Raw genomic sequence first — 22,666 nt, forward strand, 5'->3', positions numbered from 1 at the left:
TAAGGAGAGGCCCTGCCAATGAGGGGACACTCCCATGCAGGAAGGAAATGCATCAGATACGCCGCAGCTGGGACCTAAACCACCCACACCAGTGGCCCCTGGACACCCTGCTGGGCACCACCTGCTCCAGGGGTGCTCCCTGAGCCCTCACCCAGCACCTCCAGTGGCGACTGACGCTGGGCTTCCAGCAGCTCCACGTACTGCTCCCCCAGCCTCTGCGGCAGGCCCGCGGTGCCCGACACCGAGAAGGGCACGATGGTCTGGCCGTAGGGCTCCAGTGTCAGCCGCAGCAGGGACGAGTCCCGTGGGCCTGGGAAGGTCTTGGCCACGATGAGGGCAAAGGCAGTGAAGATCAGAGGCACGAGGAACTGTGCCGCCACCATCTTCCAGTTGCGCCAGCTGTACATGGCCCGCTTCATGAACATGGCGTAGAACTGCTGGCAGCACAGGTAGAACTGCGAGGAGAGAGGCCAGGTCAAGGTGAGCCCTGCCAGCTGTGGACACATCACCCCATGCAGCTGATGGGGAAGATGACCCCAAACCACCCCCATCCTGCATGCACGCTGCCAGCCCGCAGCAGAGCCTGCTCTCCAGCCAAGCCTATAAAGGGATTAGCAGGGCAGCTGCCCAGCTCCAGCACATCCACCTCCATGGCTTGGAGTCACTTGGTGTGACTCAGGTGTTAAAAGCAGCTTTAGCCATGACCTTTACCTTCCTCCACCTCCCAGCAGCTGAGGTTCCCAAACAGGATTACTGCGGGGCAGCTGCTGGCCAGAGTGACCGGGTGAGACACCTGAGTGCCCAGCCCAGCCCCTGCAAGCACCTTCTCTGCTTTTCAAACCCAGCAACATCCTTCTCCCCCTCTGCCTTTGAGATGTGCCCTTGAGAAGACAAGGGACATTGATCACAGGCGCAGAGGCAGCAGGGCATGAAGGGCTGCCAGGGACCTGGAACACGAGCAAGGGAAGGAAGATGGATTTCCTCATCTCCCTTCCAAGTGATGGAACAACAGCAGATGGAAAACCACATTAGATCTCCTGGAACACCTTGAAGAGCAACTCAGACCCCAAGATTGACATGAAGAGGATGGAAGTGACCAACCCTACCAACCCTAAAAATTGTTTGTCCTAACCCAACCTGGTCTTTCGGTTTGATGTTCCAAACCACATGCAACAAGAGCAGCCGTGGGGAAGGCTCCACCTGGTAACCCCTACTTCAAATCCCCCTTCACATGTCCCCTCCCCGTTCCTGCTGCCCTGACCCCCCCAGCACTCACCCCAGTGTTGAGCTTGATGCTGGAGCAGTCCTCGGTGATGAGTGCCCCGCTGTCATCTGTCATGTCCGTCATGCCACTCAGGCTGCTGGAGTCATCCATGGCCCAGTCGTTGGAGCGTCTCTCATGCTGGTACTGCAGAGCAGGCAGCTGGATGGCCTGGATATCCATGCTGGAGTCCACGAGCTTCCCAACCCTGTGCCAGGAGGCAAAGCGGGTGATGAAACAGAGATCCAGGCAGGATACAGCTCTTCTGAGCTGGGGAAACCAAACCGAAGAGACCAATGCCAACAAGTGCCCCGGAGAGCTGTGCTGGACATCACCAAAGCACACGGGCACTGGTCACCCCTCCACCTACCTGAGGAACACCTCCTCCATGGTGGTGACCGAGGCGCCGTAGCTGGCGATGCCCAGCTCCTCCCGCCTCTGCTCCAGCTCTGTGAACAGGGCCTCAAACCTGGGCAGAGAAGGGAGATGTCAGACACTGACAGTCGTGAGAGGGGGCACTCAGGGGTTAAGACCCTCTGGGCATCAGTCCTGCAGCTAGTTGGAGTCCTGCATCCAACCCCAGGGCAGCCTGTGGCACTGAGCACGCCCCTGTCCCCAAGGGCAGAGTTTGGGCTCCACTGGCTGTTCTGGCCTCAGCTATCACAGAATCATGGAAACACAGAAGGGTTTGAGTCTGCAATGAACCTTACTGACCATCCCATTCCAGCCCCTGCCATGGGCAGGGACACCTTCCACTAGCCCAGGCTGCTCCAAGCCCCAATGTCCAGCCTGGCCTTGGACACTGCCAGGGATCCAGGGGCAGCCACAGCTGCTCTGGGCACCCTGTGCCAGGGCCTGCCCACCCTCCCAGGGAACAATTCCTGCCCAATATCCCATCCAGCCCTGCCCTCTGGCACTGGGAAGCCATTCCCTGTGTCCTGTCCCTCCAGCCCTTGTCCCCAGTCCCTCTCCAGCTCTCCTGGAGCCCCTTTAGGCCCTGCAAGGGGCTCTGAGCTCTCCCTGGAGCCTTCTCCTCTCCAGGTGAACACCCCCAGCTCTCCCAGCCTGGCTCCAGAGCAGAGGGGTTCCAGCCCTTGGACCATCTTTGTAGCCTCCCTGCACTTGTTCCAGCAGCTCCACGTCCTCCTGCTGGCACCTCCAGACCGGGAGGCAGCACTGCAGGAGGGGTCTCACGAGAACAGAGCAGATGGGGACAATCAGCTCTGTCACCCTTCTGGGTCCATAGATTTGATTTCAGAGCCAGAACATTCTGCCTCATTTGTGCCACCCTCCGCACCACAGGAGGAACTGAAGCCCATTTTCCATGAGCAGCGCTGATGCAGGGAGCAGCTCCCCTTTCCAGCAAGCCTGTGAGACAGTGTGTGACGACAAAGGGATCCCCCCAGGGAGGGGCAGCAGGGGACAACGCCATTACCTGTGTGTGCTCTCCTTGGGCAGGATGAAGGACAGCTCTGCCCCGGCATTGCTCTCCATGGTGGCGTTGGGCACGTACTGGCAGATGAGGCGGGAGATCTCCCCCAGGTTGCAGTAGGGCTCCTTCACCATCACCATGTGATATCCTGCCCCTGGGGGGAGCCACAAGAGAAGGGAGAGGAGGGTCAGTCCCAGCCCAGCCTGGCCTGGGGAGGGGGCTGGAGCAGAGAGGGATGCTCAGGCACCGCTCTCCGCCGGACACGGACACGATGAAAGAGCAAATGTGGGGACGGGCCTCAGGAGAGGCTGAACAGCAGGATGGGGAGCAACCAGACATGAGACAAGGAGCAATGGACCCCCTTCCTGCTCTCTATCCCCCTCCTGCTCCTCCCTGGCCAGGAGAAGACGTGGAGCACAGCTGCTGCTGCTCCCGTACCGTATTTGCGCTTGAGGAAGAGTGAGGAGCCACAGCACTGCAGCTCGCCCTTGGCCATGATGGCTATGCGGTCCCCCAGCAGGTCTGCCTCGTCCATGAAGTGAGTGGTCAGCAGGATGGTTCTGTTGCTCCTCTGCTGCTGCAGGAGATCCCACGTGGCTCTGCGAGAGGCTGGGTCCATCCCCGACGTCGGCTCATCCAGCATCACCACCTGCACACAGGAGATGGGTGCAGGTCAGAAAGGGCTGGCAGAGGCCCAGCAGCACAGGAGGGGACAACCTCAGGGCCCAGAGGGAGCCTTGGCCTCCCAGTAATGATCTTGGGGAGCAGCTGCCAGACAGCGGAGCCTCAAGGCATGGCCCTCACAGTTGTCCCCTTCATGGAGGTGCTCCTGCCCGTTCCCTGCTGTCCTTGCTTCTCCCACTGGCTCACCACAGATGAGGAACAGCCTCAGAGCCACCCCAAGGACCTGCACTGGCCCCAGGTACGAGGTGAGCCCACCAAAGCCACCTGCCTTGGAGTCCCCGATGAGGGCGATGCCGATGGACAGCTTGCGCTTCATGCCCCCGGAGAGAGCCTTGGTCAGGGAGCGGCGCTTGTCCTCCAGGTTGAGGATCCTCAGGATGTGGTTGATCTCCTCAGGACACTTGGAGGGTGGGTATCCCTTCAGCTGCCAGACAGGGGGAAGGGAGGGATGAGCCCACCTGCAGGGCTGCCAAACCCCACCACGCTCCCTCCTCCACACACAGACAGGAGAGTGGAGAAGCAGAGATGGACCCCTGCCCAACCCTGCAGCTGTGCCCAGCCCCAGCACAGCTGGCAGGGTTGGTTCCATGGAGTGGTGCTGTCTGAGACCCTGCACTCCTCCACCAGCCTGCAGATGAGGTGGGAAGAGGATGCAAGGGCTGTTCTGCTTATCATGGGAATGGTTTGGGTTGGAAGGGACCTTACAGATCATCTAGGCCAACTGTCCTGCCATGGGCAGGGACACCTTCCACTAGCCCAGGCTGCCCCGTCCAACCTGGCCTGCGACACTGCCAGGGATCCAGGGGCAGCCACAGCTGCTCTGGGCACCCTGTGCCAGGGCCTGCCCACCCTCCCAGGGAACAATTCCTTCCCAATATCCCATCCAGCCCTGCCCTCTCTCAGTGAGCCCTGTTGTCTTGTCATTCCAGGCCCTTGTCCCCAGTCCCTCTCCAGCTCTCCTGGAGCCCCTTTAGGCCTTGGAAGGGGCTCTGCACTCTCCCTGGAGCCTTCTCCTCTCCAGGTGAACACCCCCAGCTCTCCCAGCCTGGCTCCAGAGCAGAGGGGCTTCACCCTCTGATCATTTTTGGACCCACCTGATAGATCTCACTACACTTCCCCACCTTCAGGAGCCCAGGTGCCTCCCCCAGGGCTGCCCCCTGCGCAGTGCCAGGCTCACCCCTGCATAGAAGTGGAGGTGCTCTTCCACAGTCATGTTGTCAAAGAGGACATCGTGCTGGGGACACAGCCCCAGGCTGCGGCGGATCAGGACCATGTCCTGGGAGATCTCGTAGCCATTGATGTAGGCCTGGCCACCCGTCGGGGAGTGCAGCCCTGCGGGGAGCGGGACACAGAGCCTCAGGGTGACCCCAGTGGCAAAGAGCCAGTGGAAAGGTGGAAGGTCCTGATGAGCATCCCCCCCCCCCCCCACCAGCTTTCTGCCAAAAAAGCAGAGCAAGTCTGTCTCCTGCTCAGGCCAGGGTACAACAGCTTCCTCCTGCCCACAGGGTGGGCTGCAGGGCACCCACAGATGGGAACTGGGCCTGCCAGTGCAGAAAGGAGAGGAACAGGCAGGTCAAACATGGTTCTGAGCTGTGCAGAGAGCCAGTCACGGCCAGGACAGAGCTCCAGGAAGGTCCCGTGAGCCCCCTGAGTTGCCAGGAGCAGCTCAGAGCAATAGAGAACAGGGAAGGACCATCAAAGGCCACTGTGTCCAAAACAGGTATGGTGGAGCTCAGCAGCTCAAGAATGACAAACACCTGTTCTACCTTATCTGCCTTATCACAGCAAAGCCTACAGAGAGCAATCCTACAGCAGGTCCAGTCTCTTTTCAGGGCTCTCCAGCACAAAACCTGGCTGTCATTTCACCCACTGGCTGATCCCATTCTTGTGGAGGCCCGAGCAGGGACCCTCCATGCTCTTTCCATCTCCCTCTCACACTACCCTGGCACCCCTGACCAACAGCTCAGCAAACTGAGCTCCAAGGAAGATCAAAAACCCTGCCCACCCTCAGAGACAGGGTCTGGCTCTTCTTTGAGGGTCAAGTCATCAGTCCCTGCAGCAGGATGCTCCTACCTGTGAGCATGGACAGGGTGGTGGTCTTCCCAGCACCATTGTGTCCCAACAGGACGGTGATCTGCCCTTCGTACATGTTCACTGTCAGGTCCTTCACTGCCTCTTTTGTCTTGTTTCCCACTTTGAAGACCTGTGGAGATCACGTCCATGAGCTGGTGCTGCACTTCAGGCAAGTGCCTCAGCTCCATGCAGCAGGCAAAGCCCGGGATGCTCACGGGGCGTTAGCAGTAGACAACAGGTCTAATTCAGGGTAAATTCAGATGTCAACCAGTTAAATACAGATGTCACTGCACCTCTAAGTACCCAGCACTTCATCCCACCACAAAATGCAGCCAGCTCTGGGGAAGAGCCATACCCAGCCCTAGGGCAGCACGAGGATACAGAAGCTGCCTGCAGGCAACGAGTTTTACCAAACCAACACTGTGGTGTGTTTGTGCCCTGCTGGGCAGTCAGTACCTTGGAAAGGTGCTTTATTTTGATGCCTGACACGAGGTCAGCTGGTTCCTCCTCAATGTACTGACTCTTCAGGGCTTTCTCGGGGTCCTCCTCCTCCTCTTTCTCTTTCCCCACAACAGTCCTGGGCCGCCCGCACCAGTACGAGGGCTGATGGAGGAAGGGAGAGACAGAAGTCAGGCACAGGCAGAGCCCATCTCTTTTTCCCAGCCTTGGCCACCCTCCTCCTCCCACAGATGCCTCCCAAGGATCTCCCAGACCACTCTCCTTGGCCTGGGAATTGCCAACCAGCACATCTTCAGCAGGCAGGGCTGACGTGATGGAACAGCTCCTCCTGCCCTCCTGCCTTCCCCCATTTCTCCCTTGCAGCAGGACTGCCTGTGGTTACACAGCAGCTTCTCCCCATCTTCATCTCCATGGAAAAAATTTCACTGAGAAAAAAAATCACTCAGGCAGAAGCTCATCCCGCCCAGGAGAGCCCATGGATGACCACTCCCTCCAAAACCCCTGACAAACACTAATTACAGCCTGGGGTCCAGCTGCTGCAGTTACAGCCCCTTTTTTTGGCCTGGCCCTCTAGGAATGAAACTAAGTGTTTGGGACCTTAAATCCCCATGGGAATAACAATTCAACAACTCCAGGATGCAAAATCAGCTTTTGTCAATGGCTGCATCTCTGCTTCCCTGGTCTGACTGCAAGGAGTGAGATGCCGGAGTGAAACCACCCCGGGATGAGGAATTTGGAAGGGAGAAGGAAAAACCTCTCTATCAAATAACAAAGGATCCATCTCCAGTATCAAATAGAACATATCCTCTCTGCAGCCATGGAGCCACAGTGCCCACTGCAGCTGCAGCTGCTGACGGTGATGCCAAGTGTTTGGCTTGGCAGAGCGAGGGCGGCTCAGCTGACGGGGTGACAGTTGTCACCCACCCCTGGCACGTGGCGGCTGGCAGTGGGACACAGGCCACCCATGCCCGCCTGCATGGCAGCACTCGGGGGTGTCAAATAGCTGGATCTGATTGCTCACACCTGGGGTTTCTCTCCAATGCCTTTGCTTGGGCCTGGAGACATTAAACAACACCCTGCACGCCAGAAGTGCTGGGAGAGAAATTTAAAGCCAAGACGACCTTCATCCACAGTAAAAACCTACAGCTGCATCAGCCTTTAGTGAGGACATGCTGCACACCCCGTGGTTTTGGAGGCCAGATGGTGCCACCCTTGCCCATCAGAGTGGCCTGCTGCACAGCACAGAAGTGGTGACCGTCCCCAGTGATGCCCCTCAAGCCCAGGGAAGGGGTGCAAGCAGTGCTCACCGTGAGGAAGAAGTACCAGGGCTGTGGCACACCGTACTCCCCAGGGAACACAGCCTCCACATACCAGGCCACCACGCCATAGAGCACCGAGTCCAGGAGCAGCATCCCCAGCACCTGGGCCAAGGTGAAGTTGTCATCCACGCTGATGGGCTTCATGAGGTCCCTCCACTGGATGCCAGTCCCTGCAAGGCACACGGGGCACTGCTACCTCTGCATCCCCAGGAGGACCATCTTCTCCAGGACTGGCAGAGAGCAGCCCCTCTGCCAGCTCACTGCTCTGTAACCAGGAGCACCTGCACAGCTCTAGGATCCCTCTGCAGATGGAGGGAAAAGAGGCACTGACACCTCGAGGCTCCCCACCCCACCATGCTCCTTCCATGCCATCCTCTGCCACTGCCTGGGAAGAAATGATCCCTTCTCCAGCATCACCCCTCCATCACTACAGCCACTGATCTACTGCCAGCACTGAGTAAATGCACAGCTCTGCTGGAAGCAACAGCAGACTGCTTAAATTGAAGAAATTAAAGGAAGAAGGAAATGCAATGGTTCCCGTCCATTAGAACAGAATTCCTTTGGTAATTAGAGTGAGGATGGCATTCTGCACAGCCCAGGGGCACGGGCACAAGTTCGGAGAGCCCTGCTATGGGAGCAATCAGCTCTACTTCGAAGCAGGAAAGTGCTTCTCCCTGCTGTCTTTCCACCAAGCCAGCCCCACCCCACCACAAACTCAGGCTGACAGGAAGGGGATGCTCCTCTCCCCAGGAACAGACGGCCCTACTCACCTTTCCCTTCAAACATGCCGATGAGCTGCGCCCCCATGGCCATGGCCACGTTGGAGATGAGGCAGGATGCCAGCTTCTGGCTGTGGGACATCAGGTCGTAGCGGGGCGAGATGAAGAAGTAGGGGATGTAGGAGAAGAAGTAGAGGAAGCCGCCAGCGGCAGCTGCGACGTTTGCTGCCAGGGCAGGGAAAAGTGAGAGGGAAAACGTCACGGTGATGCCACCCAGCATTCCTCACCAGCTTCCCATGCAGGGACGTGCCAGATTTGTGCACAAAGCATGGTTATGTGGGGGCAGGACAAGGACATGCCCACATCCCACAGCAAGGCAGGAGCCTGACCCCAACCCCATGGTGGGCAGCTGCAGAAGCCCCCTGTCCATGCCAGAGCAGAGTCTGGGGCCAAGCCAGCCAGATGAGGCCCTAAGACATGAGCTTGTCATACACCAGGGCATGGTCTGGGTTGGAAGGGACACTAAAGACCACCTTCTCCCACCCCCTGCCATGGGTAGGGACACCTTCCACTGGCCAAGGCTGCTCCAAGCCCCATCCAGTCTGGCCTTGGACACTGCCAGGGATCCAGGTGCAGCCACAGCTTCTCTGGGCACCCTGTGCCAGGGCCTCCCCACTCCCATAGGGAACAATTCCTTCCCAATATCCCATCCAGCCCTGCCCTCTGGCACTGGGAAGCCATTCCCTGTGTCCTGTCCCTCCAGCCCTTATCCCCAGTCCCTCTGCAGCTCTCCTGGAGCCCCTTTAGGCCCTGCAAGGGGCTCTGAGGTGTCCCTGGAGCCTTCTCCTCTCCAGGTGAACACCCCCAGCTCTCCCAGCCTGGCTTCAGAGCAGAGGGGCTCCAGCCCTTGGACCTGCTCTGGTTTGGGAAGCAACCAGTACCAACATCCTGTTCCACACACTGTGGGGAAAATGCAGCCAAAAACGGGAAGAAATGCCCCCTCCACAAGTCAAAGTGCTCAGTAACACAGGGAGGCAGCGTGGGGGGACTCACCTCGTGAGAAGAAGGTGCTCACCATAAAGTTGAAGGAGATGGAGGAGATGGAGAAGATGGCGAGGAAGGTGAACACCAGAGTGGGGTCACTGTTGGTGAGCACCGCTCCCTGTTCACTCACCTGCCAAGAAAATCTTGTGAAGCCCAGAGCTGCTGGAGCCAGCTGTGGCTTTAACAGCCCAGACCTGGGGCTGGAGACAAACTGGGATGGGTGAGAACACCCAGGAACTCCCAGACCACTCCAGAGGGAGGAAATACAGATTGTCCTCGTGTGATGCAGGGTCTAAGGGGCAGGGGGCACCCCGGCCAACACTCAGACAGCCCCCTCCTGCTTGCCATGGTGTGGGCACATGCAGAGGGGAGAGCCTGAGGCCCTTCAGAGGCTCTGGGAGCAGGGTGGTCCTGCTCTGCATGGAGTGTCCCTGGGGCTCCAATCCCCAGCTCCCTCTGGGGGGAGTCACCCCTGCCTTGAATGCAGCTGTGGGGCAGCACTGCCCACCTCGGTCCGGGAAACCCAAACTCCAGCCTTTGGAGGAGCCCTGGGATACCAGGACAGTCCCATGGCAGAGTGGCCCTATCATCCCTGTGCCCTGCCAGCACAGAGCTCGTGGCCTGGGGACAGACACTCACCTTGACACAGAAGAGCACGGTGACGAAGAACACGGACACCAGGAGGAAGAGGAAGAACATGAGGAACCAGGCGCTCCAGTGCAACCAGTTGCTGAGGCCCATCATGTGCATGTACTCCTGTGGGAGGTCACAGCATCACCCAGGGCTGCACCCACACTCCCCGGGCATGGCTGGGGCAAGGCAGAGGTGGCTTTGCCCCGTGGCACAAGCAGGGAGGTGGCAGCCCCAAGCGCCACCAGAGTGGTCCTGCACAGCCACCAGCACGGCGCGGTGTCCTCCACCTCCCTAAATGAGGGCTGCCACCACTGCAGGAGTCCCCAGAGAGCCGAGCTGAGCCCAAACCCAGGGCAGGGTGCCAGTGGTGCCACCAGGGCCACCCAGCACAGGGCAGGACACCCAACGCCTGGGAGAAGCCAAGCCCTGCTGTCGCAACCACGTGGCTGAGCTCCAGCCGCCCCCACAGCACACCCACATCGGGTCGCTACTCTCAAAAGGCAAAAACCTTCCTTCCCACAGGCTGAACTCTTGAATCCACAAACTCTGGAACCCACACGTGCTGCCCTCTCTCCTGGCCCAGGAGAAACACCATCCCTGTGGTCCAGCACCCCGGCTTGCACAGCAAGGAGAGCCCAGCCTCACGCCGGCAGCAGGATTAGCAACATTCTTCCCTGGGGCTCGCTAATCCGCTGCCATCCCCACCTCCTGCTCACTGGCTCTACACCCAACAGGGATTTTGTTCCTAATGCAAAGCCATCATCCATTGGGAACGGCTGCAGAGTGAGGGGAACACATCCCAGCGCTCACCTTCAGCTTCTTCTCCTTCTCGTGGACGACGGCACGGACGATGTTGAGCGAGGTGTAGGTGAAGCTGAGCATGAGCAGCAGCGGCAGCTGGTTCTGGATGGCCAGGAGGAAGAGGTCGTTGACGTAGGCCGGGAAGGGGAAGCGCTGCACCACCACAGTGATGTTCTCCAGCAGGCTGGCAGAGCTGGCACCGGCGTGGTACTGCATGATGGCCCTGTCCACCGCGTGCTGCACCGCCAGGAATCCCTCCCGGAGATAACCTGCACGGCAAGAACCACGGGGAATAGAGTCGGGTCTGGGGTTTGGAGGGACAAACAGCCTTTGTGGGAAGGATCACATGGGAAGAGGAACAGGGACTAAAACTGGAGTGCAGAGGAAAAGCAACACAAGCATCACTGTGCCACGGGGCACAGGGGAAGGATTGATACCACGGCAAACTCATGGAACCACTGCTTTGGGTTTGAAGGGACCTTAAAGCTCATTTTGTTCTACATCCTGCAATGGGCAGGGACACCTTCCCTTAGAGCAGCGACACCTTCCACTAGAGCAGGGACACCTTCCCCTAGGAGGAGCTGCCAGGAAAACTCAGTTCATGGTCGCTGTCCCACAGCATGGCTGTGAGATTACCTGTCACCATCAACCACCACAAGCCACTGGGCTTGTGTTCCATCCCTTTTTCTTTTTCTTTGTAAACGTGTGGCTTACATTTTTGTACATTAGAAAACGCTGAAAAAATTTTAATTTTCCAGTAGTATCTCCCAAGTGGGAAGGGACCCACCAGGATCATGGATCCAACCCTGGCCCTGCACAGATCCCCCAGCAACCCCACCCTGGGCATCCCTGGCAGCGCTGTCCAAACACTCCTGGAGCTCTGGCAGCCTCGGGGCCGTGCCCATTCCCTGGGGAGCCTGGGCAGTGCCCAGCACCCTCTGGGGGAAGAGCCTTTCCTTGAGATCCAACCTAAACCTCTCTTAACACAGCTTTAAATAACAAAATAAACTTAAAATAGTTTATTTTTAAGTGGAATTGCAGCCAAGTGTTACCTGGACAGGAACTTAAATTCTCTTACAAAACCCCAAATGAACATTTTGAAAGTCAGTTGGTTAAAATGACCCACAGAGAGAGAAGATAAAAGTGGAAATATGAGATTGGGAACGTTGTTTGATATTAACTCATGTACTGAGCAAACACTCTGGGGCTCTGCTTTATTTACACACTGTGAGCAAAACCTGTTCGCCCACTTCCTCACCCTCACTCTCCCTCTCCCTGGACACTGCAATCAAATACAGAGGGAGAAATCCCACTGAGGGAAATATTCCCTTTGCCACCACAGGAGAAGTTCCCAAAAATCCAGTCCTAAGCCAGCGCCAGCTCCAGCAATGTCCCTGCTGGCTCCTGTTCTGCCAGTGGTTTGGCTGCCCTTAAACACCCCAAACCACAGAACTGCTCTATTTACTTTTCAAGTACTTAAGCAGCACAATAAACACTGGGCAGTTTGGATCGTGAAATAAAATTTCCATTAAAAATCGAAATGGGAAAAGATATTAAATTTTAAAATGATTCATGCACATAGAAATTTATTCTTATCCAACCCTGCTCAGGAGAGGTGCCCAGAGGCCAAACAGTGCCCATGAAGTCACAGGATAAAATATAAATAAAGGATAGCTATAATGAATATAACAAAATTGTAAATAAAGTTAAATTCTACCTAAATAATAACTCAATAAAATAAAGACATATTAATTAATTAAATATACAAATAAATATTAAAAAGGCCTATCGTTAATAATTAACATTAAATATTAATTTAAAATTGTGGCATTGTTTATATATGCCTAAAACTGAATATAAACATCTACACAAATACATAACCATTTAACTATTTATGTATTCATAAAGATTTATATGTAAATTTAAGACTTTTAATATCTATATAAATATTTAATATTTAATCACTTGCTTGTATTTATATAAAATAAATATATGCTTATATAAATAAATATTTAATTGTTTGCCTTATGCATAGATAAACTTAATGCTGGTAAAAATATAAATCAACACTTCCTTATAATTAACTGAATTTAATAATTTCTTTTAAATGAGCCTATTTCTTTAAAAGCTCAGAGCCTGCCAGGTGCTGCAGGAAGGTGACCCCACGTGCTCGGCCGTGCTCACCCGGCGTCCCCCCATCAGCAAACTTGGCCTCGCGGGGCCCGGGCAGCTGGAAGAGGGGGAAGAGGTAACTGGTGTGCCAGTCCCGGTCCAGGTTGGGGTTCAGCCCCGTCTGCTCGCTGCGCGGGGCGTTCCTCGGGCTGTACTTGAAGCGCAGCTCATACTCCACCTGCAAGGAGCACACGGAGGGTCGGAGGGGGGTGGGACAGACGGCAGTGACACCTGGGTGACACCTGGATGACACCTGGATGACACCTGGAGGGGGGATGCTGTCCCCACCTTCCCCTCGCTCACCTGGAGGGGCAGCGGGGCAGAGCTGTGCGGGAAGCGGTGCCGGAACACGACGGCGGCCAGGACGCTGCCCGAGCGGTTGTCCAGCCTGACGTACTCCTCGAAGTCCCGCTCCGAGGTGAAGCCCTGAGCTGTGGAGGGGAAAACGTGGAGATGCAGGAATGGGGCACAGCAACGCACCATGGATGGGTGCTCAGCCATCACCAGGAGCATCGTTTGCTCCAGGACAGGAGGGACGTGCCATGCTGGCTGTGAGACACGGGGCAGTTACACAGGATGCTGCCCTGTATCCTGGGCATGCAGACATTCCTCCTCCCTGAAAGCAGGAGTCAGCTTTCCCACAGAAAATCCTAACAGTTTGGAACACCAAGTGCTAAAATTTTCTGTGCCAAAAGATTTCCAAAAATACTCTTTCACAGGGAAGCACTGTGACTTTCTTTAACTGGTTTAGGGTGATATTTTTCTAGATGGAAACTGCATTTTAGAGACCAAAAAGCAACTCAAAATCCTGTCATTTTAGTGGGGGAAAAAAATCAAACTACAGGCCTTGAAGTTCTGAAAAAAAAAGTGTTCTGGGAGCATAAGGATTTAGAATTGGTCACAGAATGGTTTGGATTGGAAGGGACATGAAAGACCATCCAGCTCCAAGCCCCTGCCATGGGCAGGGACACCTTCCACTGGACCAGGCTACTCAGAGTAAAGATTCACACCAATTTCTGGGGTGGAAGGGGCAGCCCCAGCCCTGCTCACCTTTGATGTTGATGGGCAGAGCTCTCTCCACCGCCTCAGCGATGCTCCGGACGGCGCTGCTGTTGGAGGGGACATAGGCCAGCTCCCAGGGGCTGCTGGCATGCCGGGAGGAGAAGAAGCTGGGCAGGTCATCCACAGACTCGGTGGGGTAGAGGGTGGCGTTGGGGTGGCTGACGGAGTGCACGCGGTGCCGCAGCGCGATCAGGATGGCGGCGAAGAGCAGCGGCAGGCACACCTCGATCACTGTCACCAGGATCTGCCGCTTCTGCGGGGCAGGGAAAAGGTACAAAGATGGGGGTAAGGCTATAAAATACATTATATGTCTATATATACACAGACATCTAGATATCTACCATGGTATGTGTCTATACACGGATACCTATCCATATATAGCACACTCTCTCTCTCTCGATAAAAAAGAAGCGCAAACACAGAAGGTAGATGAGCACAGTAACGAAGTTCAGGCCATGAGAACACCACGGAGCAGCAGCATTCTTGCATTCCACAAGGTTTCACAACCTGGGTTTTTCCAGAGCCCAGGAATGACGCTGTGCTGGTTCCCACATCCTTCAGGACTCTCCAGCCAAAGTGTCCCCTACCCTAAGCAGTGCTCCAGCTCAAATCAGCCTCCATTAGAGCCTTCCTCACCACGTTGCTGGGTTGAATGACCCAGGCTGGTCCTTTGCTCCTTCCCCGTGACCTGGGGCTCTGCCACGTGCAGCAACGCTGCTGGAACCAGTGAAACTTTTCCTGCAGGAGCTGAGTTGCTCCAGGCAGCTGGACATGGGATCTGCATCCCAGGATGGGGCCCAGCAGAGCCTCCGGCTACAGGACAGCTGCAGCACGGCAAGCACACCCGTGGGCATACCCAAGCCACTCCTGCACTGCACACAGTGGCTCATTTTTTCTTTCTTTTAATTGAGGCTCAAGCAACTGGAGAATGAACTCAAACCCTGCACTCAGGAGGGAGCATCATCCATCAATTCCCCCAGGGCTACCTCTCCTGCACAATTCCCCCTAGCTAGTAACACCCCCCACCAACACAGGTTCATTAGCATCGACCCAGGTCAATTAGCATTTCAAACTGGTGTCCAGGGGAACTGTGGTCATCTGAGCAACCTGGTCTAGTGGAAGGTGTCCCTGCCCATGGCAGGGGAGTAGGAACAAGATGAGCTTTAAGGTCCCATTCAACCCAAAACATTCACAATTCTGCTATCTCTGACCATGGGGCCAAGGGGAGTGCTGGTCCCAACCAGCACCATGCAGCACACCCGCCTCCCTGCAGTCTCACTCCCCTGATGTTCTACTCCAGTGCCAGGATGTGCTGAAGGATTCATGCTCGCAACATCACTGTAAAGGTCAGGCTTGCTCCCAAGGAGAGTAGCAAGCACCAGGCTGTTCCCATTGGAAACTGCATCACCCATGTGGGGAAGGAGTGGAGAGGGAGGCACAGAGCTCAGCTGGGCACACCATGGTTCACCATGGGCAGGGGGGCACAGCTTAGCTGAGCGCTTGGTGCAGCAGCCAGGCAGGTCCAGGGGAGGAGAGCTGAAATTTGGACCTGTGTTGCCTTATTTCACTGGCCCAGAGAAGTTGTGGCTGCCTCATCCCTGGAAGTGTCCAAGGCCAGGTTAGACAGGGCTTGGAGCAACCTGGGCTAGTGGAAGGTGTCCCTGCCCTTGGCAAGGGAGCGGGATGGGTGGTCCCTTCCAATCCAAACCATTCTGGGATTCTGTGATTTCCTCCTGCAAAACAAGCTGCCTTCACCCCAGCCCAGGCTCAAGAGCAGCACAGCACACTCAGCCTCAGCCACAGCCACAGCAGTGACAGCTCAGAGATGTCCCTGGCCACAGGGGTTCATGGCTGCTCACTCAGAGCACGTGCCTGGAGCAGCAGCAGCAGCATTAACCTTTTCTGAGGCCTCTGGCTAATTTGGGCTTCACAAGACGTGGGGATTTTCTACCCTCCCCTTTGCCAGGCTGGAAAGAGGAGCACCACTAGGAAAGAGGAGCACCAACAGCTTTCGTCTCACAACTTTGCTGTCTCAGCAACTGGATTGTATCCAGCAGCCAGTGGGCAGAGTCTCCAGTGGGGCAGGTAGGGAGCCCTGAGCACAGCCTGGACATCCTGGGGAGGGAGACAGCCCCACAGGAGCCAGGGTGAATGGGATCTTGGACAGTGTTTCCTTCAGGAGATGGTACAGGGACTACGATTACCCTGGCTCTCAGCACCCACTGCCAAAGCCAGAAGCACCTCTTGGGGCTCCCCCTGGGAGGAACAGCCCACAGCCAGCCCCGGCAGCACAGGCAGGAGGCAGCAGCTCCGGGCAGGCAGGGAAAAAGGAGCTTTCCCAACAGCCACGCTCATAAAAGCGAACGCTGCAGATGTCTGATGGGTTTATAATGCAGCCCTGGCAGCCCAGCTGCCTCCCGCTGATTTACTATCGTACTAAACCTCTCCCTATCTCCTGGGCTGCCTCCAGAACAGCTCTCTGCCTCCCTGAACTTGCAGGCTCATACACATTCACCAGCCCTGCAGCAGAAGTCATTCAAGCGCTGTGTTCCAGAGGTGACAGGGATACTCATCCATAATCACCACCTCCGCCTGGCCAGAGCAGCTCAGGACGAGCCACGTGTGCCAGCATCCATCCTCACAGCGGGGTGGGGGTGACTTGGGAGCTCTGTGTCTTTATCAGGAACAGGATTTTAGCTGTGTCCCCACACAGTAAACCTAAGTCAGCTTGTGGCCTTGGAAAACCCGCTGAGACGTGTCCCCACTCTGGAGCACACCCAGAAAACGACGCTTTTCCCCTGCAGAGAGGATGGGGGATGCTCCTGGCTGCAGATCAGCCCTGCCACCAGTCCCTTTTGTCCCCTCCAAGGGCTGCTCCTTGTTCTGTGCCTGCTGGAAGGCCGGGTGCAGCCAGCACTTCCCTCTTCCTTTGGTTTATTTTTACAGCAATGCCGTGCTGAGCTGCAGACGGGTAGTTGAAAGCGTAAAGCCAGGCTGCAGCCAACCCTGCTCCGTCCTCTTCCCCCGAGCTCTGCCAGGGCTGGCCCCGGGTCCCAGAGGAGCCACAGCATCTGCCTGGGAACACCCACACGCTGCTTAAAGGGGCTGCGGCCTCGGCCAGCACCAGCCGGGACCTGCCGGCCCTGACGTCCACAAATCCCTCAGCACCGCCCAGCTGCCACGCTGGGAGGTGGGCTGGCAGTGGGTGCCAGTGGTTTAATATTTTTAAGACCTCTAAAAGCTGCTCCTAAGAGTGGTAGAAAACAATGGAAGGGAAAAACCCCCAGGGCTCCAGCGGTTTTGGAGGCACTGGCACTTCCGGAGGATGAGACAGCTCAAAAAACCCCACTGTCACATGGGTGGGTGTGTGGGTTACCCTGTCCCAGGAGAAGGGGAGCTGCACTCATGGCCAGAGGGCAGGCCGGGGACAAGGAAACTGAGCACATAGCACAGCCCATAAGGTCACACAGCTCAGCACAAAAGACACCACGTGCACGAATAACCCAGTTTTCCTCCTAGAGATGTCCTGTGCCCACGGGGGAGGTTTCCTGGAGGAGCCAGAGGCTGGGCAAGCTCTGCTGTACCCCCATTCAGCGGTGTCAGAAGCGGCCTCCCGGGCGCAGTGCCAGCCTACCTGCAGGATGTAGTTCTTCCAGAGCAGCAGCCCAAACTGCCTGAGCACAACCATCCTCCCATCAGAAGGGGCCCAGCGCTGCCACCGCCGCTCCGCAGGACCCTGGAAGAGAGGAGAGAGCCGTGAGTGCCAGGTGCTGGTGGAGCTGGGCAGCAGGAGGGCAGCGCCCCACACCCTATCCAGCCCAGGGCAGCTCTCGGCTTCCAGCCTGGTGCCACAGCAGCTGGCTTGACCCCAAACAGGGCAAAATAACCACTGTGTTCCATCTCCTAAGAGTAAGAGCCCCTGGTTTCTGGCATGGCTGTTCCCAGCAATGGAAGCTGCTCTTTCAACACCCAACCTGGGTCCTTCCCAGCAGCAGACAGGAACAGCTTTCCTCGAGCTGCAGGAGCACAGGGTTACAGAACCGCAAACAGCAGCCCCAGGAAGGCCATCAAACCCCTGGCAGCCCATTATTTTGGGATGGGTGGAGATTTCAAGTTGTGCCTCCACCTCCTGCCGTGTGAAGGGTTGGTTCTGCAACACTGCCGGTGCTTTCCCAGCAGAAACTCTCCCTCGGAGAGGCGAGCATCAGAATAGGGTAGGGAAGCACAAGAGAAGGTCCATGCGCTTGAGGACAATCCCCCGCCGCCTCCTCCCCCTCTCGGGAAGCATCCGCCATCCCTTCAAGTTGTTTGTGTCTCCATTTGCAGTGGCATTTCCTGACAGAGCACTGCTGTCCCATCAGGAGACATCAGGGCCGGGATTTTGGGCTTGCAGTGTGGCACAGAGAAGGAAGGGGCAGCCCTGGTACGAGCAAAGCCTCCTGCCCGCACTGCCAGACTCTGGGCAGCCCCCACTGAGCAGTGCCAGCCTCTGAGCACGGCACATCCCGACAGGATCACAGCGGGCAGCTGCTGGGGTCAGCTCCGAGCCATGCTCCGAAGCCTGGCAGCACTGAAAGCTGCCCAGGGACACGGATGGGCACACGACCCACGAGCAACGCCCTGGCAAATGCTCCACAGCACATTCTCCAGCCCTGGTTGGGATGGTATCGGCTCCTTGGACGCACCTGGCACCCAGCAACCTCAGCAGGGGTTTCAGGGTGCCACAGTAAGAGGAGGGGAGGGTGCTGACCCAGCCTGCCCGACCTTGGCTCCCAGGCCGGTGCCAGTGAACGCACACAGCGAGCACAGCTCCGGTGGCAACAGAGCTGCAGCAGGAGCAGCTGAGACCCACGCAGGGCTGCAGGCACAGCAACACCCGCCTGCCTCACCTGCTCTCTGCCACCAGCTCCTTGACCTCTGCAGGAGCCTTCTCCTGCCCTGGCAAACACCCTCCCAGCCTCAACCCGAAACCCAGGAGCCTTCTCCTGCCCTGGCACACACCTTCCCAGCCCCAACCCTAAACCAAAAGCCTTCTCCTGGCTTTGCAAGCACCTTCCCAGCCCCAATGCTAAACCCAGACGTGTTCTCAGAGCACGAAAAACCCGCCTTCTCTTTGCCACTCCATGCACAGAAGACAGATTCCTACAACAGTAGGGACATCTGTGTTCAAGGATCTTTCTCCAGGCAGGAGAAAGCAGAAGAGATCTTACACTTCAGCCCCAAAAAGTCCACCAGAACCCCCACTCATAGCAAGCAGGAAAGGAATAGCAAGGGAGACTTGGCAAAGGAACCTTCAAGCGCCTCACAAAGTGCCATGTCTCCAGCTGACCTCTGGTCCACAGGATCCCATAGCAGGTCCCCCAGACCCACACACACATACCCCACACAGCAGCACCTGAAACACCCCCAAATAAGCCCCCCTGCCACTGAGCAGAAACCTTTGTCATGCACCCCCTTGAAGGAATCCGGAGCAAACCAAGGGAATCCAAGCTGTGGCTCACTTTTAAGAGGACGAATGCTGCAGGTCAGGCAGGAGCAGGCTGCTGCCCTCGCAGAGATCCCAAATCCTGCTCGCCCCGCCGCACCCTCAAACTCAAGCTGCCCCCCCAACCACCCCCGCAGGTCTTACGGCTGCTGCTGGGAAAATGTCAAGCAGCACTTGGGTAACACAAACACTGTGCAAAGACAGAAAACTCCATTATTGCCAGTAAATGCTTTCCAAGTTTTTAAGTGTTCCAAGAAAACCCATTCTGGACCTTTTGCTTGCTGGAGGATGAGAGGAGGAAGAAGCTCTGTTGCAAAGGCTCTTACTGAATTTGAGAGCAAGAACGGTCTTCCAGGCTCTGGCATCCACAAAAATGATTTTTTTTTTCCAACCCAAAAGAGAAACCTGTTTTGGGAGGTGCTGCCTGGATCAGCCCCGAGATGCCCATGACCAGAGGCAGCTCAGGCAGGGCCCAGGGTCCATGTCTGGGCCCACGTGCGGCAGGAAGGGAGGGTTGAGTGCCACCAGTTGATGATGACCTCGGAGGCACCAAGGTGCCTCTCAGGAGGACACGGGCAGCACACTGGGTTGTCCTCGCCAGAGATGCTCCTGCCTGACCTCAAGCACTACAAGACAAGACTGAATTTCCCACCAAGAGGCAGGGCCAAAGATCTGGGGGAAGAGAGAGGTGACCACCACCAGCTTCTGCGAGAACAACCCAGTTCCTCTCCCCCTCACTGGAAATACCCTGCTCTCTGCACCTGCCCACAGCAGGAGGAAGGGTCTCCTGAATACATGAGTGTGGACTCACCCTGGCCACGCTCAGGGAGGTCAGCGAGGGAGGAGACACTCCTGCCTGCCCACAGCCTGCATGGGTGAACACAAGACTGGTCCTCACCACCTGGTCCCCACCAGCCCCTGTTGCAGTGCCAAGCTGTGCTGATAATGTGGCAGCACCAGCTGCCAGCCTGGACCAGAGCTGTTCTGCTGGTGGATTTAGATGAGGACAGGCTGAGGATCGTCAGGGATCAAAGCCACAGCATCCCACCTCCTGACCCACTTCCACACTGCCTTGCTGCCGGGAGGTGGCTGTGCCCGGCCGCCGCCTCAGCGGAAAGGGCTGAGCGAGCCGAGCAAAGGCCACGTGCTCCCGGGTGCTGGCAGTTATTTTAGAGCACACACCGCATTTCTGCTCTTCTGATGTCCCGTTCCCATAGAAACCAGCCCTGGAAATGGCAGACGTTGCCTTTTTTAATATAAACCCAGCGTTTCTCCCTGCCGGTTGGCACAGACACCGTGTCACCCCTATAAGACGAGCTGCCAGGTGCCTGCACCTCCACGGCTGTGCTGAGGAGCACGCGGTTCCTGGGGTGGTGGCATCAGACACCTAGCGAGGGCTGTCAGTCCCTGGGTACTTTCCATGCTGTAACTGGAGCAGGAAATTCCTCTCTGCTCTCCACAGTGTCTGTGTTGGAAATTAAAAGCACAAGCAGCCATAGCAGGGCAAGGACTTTTTATGGCCGCTGTTTTCAGGAAGAGCGAGTGATTTCCGACACGAGCACATGCAGAAAGTCCCGGGTCCTGCAAAGAGCAACCAGGGCCAGCAGCCACCAGACCGGCCAGGAGTGTTCAGTGACACACAGCAATCACTACTGGGGTGTTTTCACCCTCTCAGTGTTCACAGACATCTGGGAGTCACGATACAGCCAGACCATAAAAACCTCACCTTGGTTGTGCAAACAGCAGTAAAACTTTCTAAGAGGCTGCAAGGCTGGTGGGGTGCTGGGTGCTGCAGGGACCAGCGACCTTGCAGCCCTCTACAAACCCAACACCCAGTGCCCAACAGATACGTGAGTCTGGGTTTGACCCAGACAGGAACTTCAGCTTTGAAATAAAGAAGTAAACACAAATAGAGCTGGGGCTGGATCCTGTCTGCAGAATGCGGGGTTGGCTTGTGCACAGCTGCTGCCCTGCAGTGGGAGTGGGTCAATGGGCACAGGGAGCCTGATGGGCTCCATGGTTGTGTCTGTAACAGCCTTTGTGCTGGAGCAGCAGCAGGAGAGGGGGGACAAAGCTGCTGCAAGAGCTGGTCAACCCCTTTGCCTGAAAAACAACATCACTGGTTTGCCCAGCGAGTTTGCGCTTGCCCATAAAACAATAAACTGCAAATTCACTGGCCTCGTGGATTTAGCAAAATAACAAAGTCTGGAGCCCAACACATGGGTTTCTCATGGACCCTTGTACAACCCTGCTCCTGCCCTGCACTTGCCCAGTGGCTGGACAGGACAGGACACCCAGACAGCTGTGAGCAGAGGACAGGGGGATCCCTTCTGCTTCTACTTGGTTTTGAACACTTCCAGGGATGGAGACTCCACCACTGTCCTAGGCAGCCTGTTCCAGTGTCTGACCATGCTTTCCATGAAGAAATTTCCCCAATATTCAACCTAAACCTGCCCTGGCACAACCTTAAACTGTTTTCTCGTGTCCCATCGCTTGTTCCCAGGAGGTAGAGCCCGACTCCCACCTGGCTGCACCCTCCTGTCAGGGAGTTGTGGAGTGAGAAGGTCCCTTCTGAGCCTCCTTTTCTCCTGACTGAACCCTCCCAGCTCCCTCAGCTACTCCTCATTAGACTTGCGCTCCGGCCCCTTCCCCAGCTCCGTTCCCTTCCCTGGACACGCTCCAGCCCCTCAAGGTCTGTCCTGGCATAAGAGACCTTCTCATAACGAGCCAGGGCCCTGGGGCGCAGCGGAGCCGGCAAGCGCCCCCTCGGTCCCCGCAGCCCCGTGTCCGTTCCCCGGCAGGGAGGGATGGCCGAGCTCCCCGGGGATGCCGGCGGGTCCCAGCCAGGCGCAGCCCCCGCGGCTGCCGGAGCGCGGCCGAGCATCGCCGGCGGAGCCCGCGCGGCGCCGCCTCCATCCCGCGCCTCCATCCCGCCGCACCCCGCAGCCTACGGGGGCCGGGGCCCGCGCAGGAGCCACGGCCGGCATCGACCCCGAGCCGCGCCGGAGCGCGGAGGCGGCAGCGGGAGGAGCCGGCCAAAGGCCCCGGCGCTGCCGCAGCTCCGGGCGGGGCCGCCCCGCCGACCGGCCGAGAGGCCGCGGCCCCGCGCGTCCCCCCCCCCGCCCGAGCCCCCCACTCCTGCTGCCATCACCCCCCGGTGCCCAGCACCCTCCGGCGCCCATCTCCCCCCGGTACTGGTGGCGGTTCCAGCGCCCATTCCCCTCCGCTCACTCACCGGGCCGGGCGGCTCCGGCTGCGGCTGCGGCTCCGGCTCCGGCTCCGTCCGGCCCCGCCCGCGCCCGCCGCGGGACCGCCCGCACCGCGCACGCGCCGGGAGGGGCGGGACCGGGGCGGGACCGTGAGAGGGTGAGAAAATGTGTGTGTGTACATCTGTGTGTGTGTGTGTGTGTGTGTGTGTGTACGTACACATCTCTGTGTGTGTGTGTATGTGTGTGTGTGTACATCTGTGTGTGTGTGTGTGTGTGTGTACGTACACATCTCTGTGTGTGTGTGTATGTGTGT

The 22,666-nt window shown here is 57.3% G+C and overlaps 1 protein-coding gene across 1 annotated transcript in view; it reads right to left on the reverse strand.

Moving 5' to 3' along the window:
* The window catches only part of ABCA3 (ATP binding cassette subfamily A member 3), a 32,586-nt gene extending 10,152 nt beyond the window's left edge, over positions 1 to 22,434 (reverse strand). The window contains exons 1-19 of the mRNA XM_042036959.1: positions 22,380 to 22,434; positions 17,294 to 17,395; positions 13,648 to 13,912; positions 12,901 to 13,028; positions 12,610 to 12,775; positions 10,435 to 10,694; positions 9,631 to 9,747; positions 9,001 to 9,121; positions 7,999 to 8,172; positions 7,217 to 7,398; positions 5,907 to 6,053; positions 5,451 to 5,580; positions 4,555 to 4,709; positions 3,646 to 3,801; positions 3,132 to 3,342; positions 2,697 to 2,847; positions 1,632 to 1,730; positions 1,277 to 1,469; positions 152 to 455 (exon numbers count right to left, since the gene is read on the reverse strand). Of these exons, the coding sequence (XP_041892893.1) occupies positions 152 to 455; positions 1,277 to 1,469; positions 1,632 to 1,730; positions 2,697 to 2,847; positions 3,132 to 3,342; positions 3,646 to 3,801; positions 4,555 to 4,709; positions 5,451 to 5,580; positions 5,907 to 6,053; positions 7,217 to 7,398; positions 7,999 to 8,172; positions 9,001 to 9,121; positions 9,631 to 9,747; positions 10,435 to 10,694; positions 12,610 to 12,775; positions 12,901 to 13,028; positions 13,648 to 13,912; positions 17,294 to 17,347 (3,013 nt within the window). The 5' untranslated portion in view covers positions 17,348 to 17,395; positions 22,380 to 22,434. The remainder of the gene's footprint in view (positions 1 to 151; positions 456 to 1,276; positions 1,470 to 1,631; positions 1,731 to 2,696; positions 2,848 to 3,131; positions 3,343 to 3,645; positions 3,802 to 4,554; positions 4,710 to 5,450; positions 5,581 to 5,906; positions 6,054 to 7,216; positions 7,399 to 7,998; positions 8,173 to 9,000; positions 9,122 to 9,630; positions 9,748 to 10,434; positions 10,695 to 12,609; positions 12,776 to 12,900; positions 13,029 to 13,647; positions 13,913 to 17,293; positions 17,396 to 22,379) is intronic.
* Positions 22,435 to 22,666: the final 232 nt, after the last annotated feature.

This window comes from Corvus kubaryi, unplaced genomic scaffold, assembly GCF_017639235.1.
Source record: "Corvus kubaryi isolate FWS band 111438036 unplaced genomic scaffold, C.kubaryi_AGA036_p1.0 37387, whole genome shotgun sequence".
Classification (NCBI taxonomy): domain Eukaryota; kingdom Metazoa; phylum Chordata; class Aves; order Passeriformes; family Corvidae; genus Corvus; species Corvus kubaryi.